We start from the raw sequence: 2861 nt of genomic DNA, 5'->3' as shown, positions 1-2861 counted from the left end.
GACTGTGGGAGGAAACCGGAGCACCCGGAGGAAACCCACGCAGACACGGGGAGAATGTGCAAACTCCACACAGTCAGTCGCCTGAGTCGGGAATTGAACCCGGGTCTCTGGCGCTGTGAGGCAACAGTGCCACCGTGCCGCCCAGATAGCTGATGCTCAACATTTCCTGGAGAAAGAGTGAGCAGGAGAATGAAACCTGACTGGAGCAATGGAGTGAGGGCAGAAATAGGTCCCATTCTAGAAAAATAAAAGAGGAAGGAATTGGAACTGTTTGAGGAGAGGGAGAGAAGAGGGAATTGGCACCAATCTGGGAATAAGGTGGAAGAAAGAAAGAGAGAGAGAGAAATGGGATTATTTGGGATGAGGAGAGCAGAGAGCGCGAGCCAGAAAGAGAAAATTGGATCAGTGTGAGGGAGGGAGCAGGAGAATGGGATTGTGTAAAACTTATCCCTTTGAGAAGGGAGCAATGAGAGGGAAAGGTTCATGATTGTTAACTGCTCCAAATCTTGTACGTGGCTTTTGCAGATCCTACACTGTGGAGATGTACTACAGAAATGAGAGTAATTCTAAGCCATACCTTGTCACTCTGCCATCTTGCACTGAAAAGTGCCCCTTAGAAAAATTCATTGAAATTACTGCAGAGACGATCCCAAAGAACTGGGCAGAGGAATGTGAACTTCGCCACAGTACCATCCAAATTGGTAATGTATTGTGAAACAACTCGATTAGCTCGCTGACATGTTGTATTGATCCATGGTCATCCTCTCTATTTTGCTGATCTCTCCATATAACCCTAGGGTTTACGGTCACATTACTATGTTCTTTCAGTGTTATCTGTAGTCCTTATTCAGGAATGCACCCAACATTTAAATATAAAATATTGTCATTTTGCGGGGGGAGGTGTCAGTATTTTTACGTTCTTGCCAGTGTGCTACTCGTGGGCGGCACAGTGGATAGCACTGCTGCTCATAGCGCCAGAGACCCGGGTTCAATTCCCGCCTCAGGCAACTGCCTGTGTGGAGTTTGCACATTCTCCCCGAGTCTGCGTGGGTTTCCTCTGGGTGCTCCGGTTTCCTCCCACAGTCCAAAGATGCGCAGGTCAGGTGAATTGGCCAGGCTAAATTGCCCGTAGTGTTAGGTGAAGGGGTAAATGTAGAGGAATGGGTCTGGGTGGGTTGCACTTCGGCGGGTCGGTGTGGACTTGTTGGGCCGAAGGGCCTGTTTCCACACTGTAAGTAATCTAATCTACTCTCATATTTCAGTGGATAGATGTTGAACATTTGAGTGAAGTAAAGTCAGAGGCAATTGTTCCAAGACTACAACAAACTGCAATTCACAAAAGAGATTTCTTTCTATTTCTCTCAGTAAACAATCCCACCTGACTGGCTATGTATATTAGGTTTTCTCAGTGCTTCCCCATTTACCATTAAAACTACCAACAACCTCACCAACTTTCCCAGTGACAATGTGTTCCCACTGGAACATAATGTTCATGTTTCCCCGAGGTTGAGATGAGATAATGAACTCTCATTTCTGGTCATTATTGAATCATTAAAACCTACACCAGCAGAAAGCTGTTCAGCTCCTCCTGCTTCTGTAGGGATGTTGAAAAGATTACCCAGTTCATCCCCACATCGGGTAGTCCCCATGGATCAACTGAGATTTCAGTTTGCTTTCCCGTGTCAGGTGGGATCTCGGGCACCCTCAGGATTGGGTGATGCCTTTGTATTATAACAAGGATCTAGGGGCTCCCAGGAATAGGTCATGTGCTTTCACAAGTATCAAATGGGATCCAGGGGATTCTGGACACAGACTGGGGCAAGTAAGCTCTAGGTTTACTTGGTTACTGCCAGAATTGTTGTTTGCTCGAATCCTCTGGTGGAGGGGGTTTGGATTTTAACTGCAATATAAATTGGGGCATCACGGAAGAGGTTGTTGGAATTAAAACAGAACTTGCTGGAGGTGTGGCAATATCTGTCAGGACAAAACAGAGTTAATGTTTTGAGTCCAGGGACCCTTCTTCAGATCTGGACTCGACATTAATTTTGCTTTCTCCCCACAGATGTTGCCAGACCTGCTAAGTTTCTCCAGCAGTTTCAAATTTCCAGCATCTGCAGTTTTGTTTTATTTAAAGCAGTTGATTAAACCTGGTGCGTGTGTATTGTAATGGAGCTTTGCAAAACTCCTGCACTTCTTGTCTTTAGCCGCTCTACACTAATGATGGCAATACTGTTCACTTGCTGCTGTTAGTATGAGATTTTGTCTGCCTGGAAAGAGTTTGGTTTGATCATCAGCATCGGGAAGACATTGGAGGCAGTGACCATCACTGAACAAATCGTTGTCCTGCACAACAGAAGGCTGCCACGGTTTCCACAAACATTCAGAAGCTGTGGCAATCGTAAACATGTTTGAGACCATTTATCCCATCTCTCTTATTTATAATGCCCCCCAGTCTGTTCCCCTCTTTTCCAAATGCTGACTGTAAGAGGTACCTGATCCGAAAGTGACTGTTTAACCCATGGAGGCAAAGCTAACTATTTGTGGAAGGGTTGGGAGATAGTTTAGTGAATTGTATAAATTCTATGGTCTCCCATTGTAGTGTTGAAAATGACAGTACCTACCACTTCTACCTCCTGCCCAAAATCAACACGCTCGTTTCTAACTCCTGCCCAAAATCCACACGCCCATTTCTACCTCCTGCCCAAAATCCACACGCCGGTTTCTACCTCCTGCCCAAAATCCACAAATCTGACTGTCCCGGCCGACCCATTGTCTCAGCCTGCTCCTGCCCCACCGAACTCATCTCTGCATACCTCGACACGGTCCTGTCCCCCTTAGTCCAAGAACTCCCCACCAACATT

General features: G+C 46.2%; 2 protein-coding genes across 2 annotated transcripts in view; one reads left to right on the top strand and one right to left on the bottom strand.

Annotated features, from left to right (window-relative positions):
- acp2 (acid phosphatase 2, lysosomal) overlaps positions 1-2861 on the bottom strand; it is a 121056-nt gene that overhangs the window by 5719 nt on the left and 112476 nt on the right. The gene's annotated exons all lie outside the window — the stretch shown is intronic.
- The window catches only part of LOC122558004 (lysosomal acid phosphatase-like), a 45838-nt gene that overhangs the window by 40492 nt on the left and 2485 nt on the right, over positions 1-2861 (top strand). Inside the window, exon 10 of the mRNA XM_043706321.1 lies at positions 526-701. Coding sequence (XP_043562256.1) covers positions 526-701 — 176 coding nt within the window. The remainder of the gene's footprint in view (positions 1-525; positions 702-2861) is intronic.

This window comes from Chiloscyllium plagiosum, chromosome 16 (genome assembly GCF_004010195.1).
Source record: "Chiloscyllium plagiosum isolate BGI_BamShark_2017 chromosome 16, ASM401019v2, whole genome shotgun sequence".
Classification (NCBI taxonomy): Eukaryota; Metazoa; Chordata; class Chondrichthyes; order Orectolobiformes; family Hemiscylliidae; genus Chiloscyllium; species Chiloscyllium plagiosum.
The sequence above is the reverse complement of the archived record's forward strand: the minus strand, read 5'-3'. Positions and strand labels throughout refer to the sequence as shown.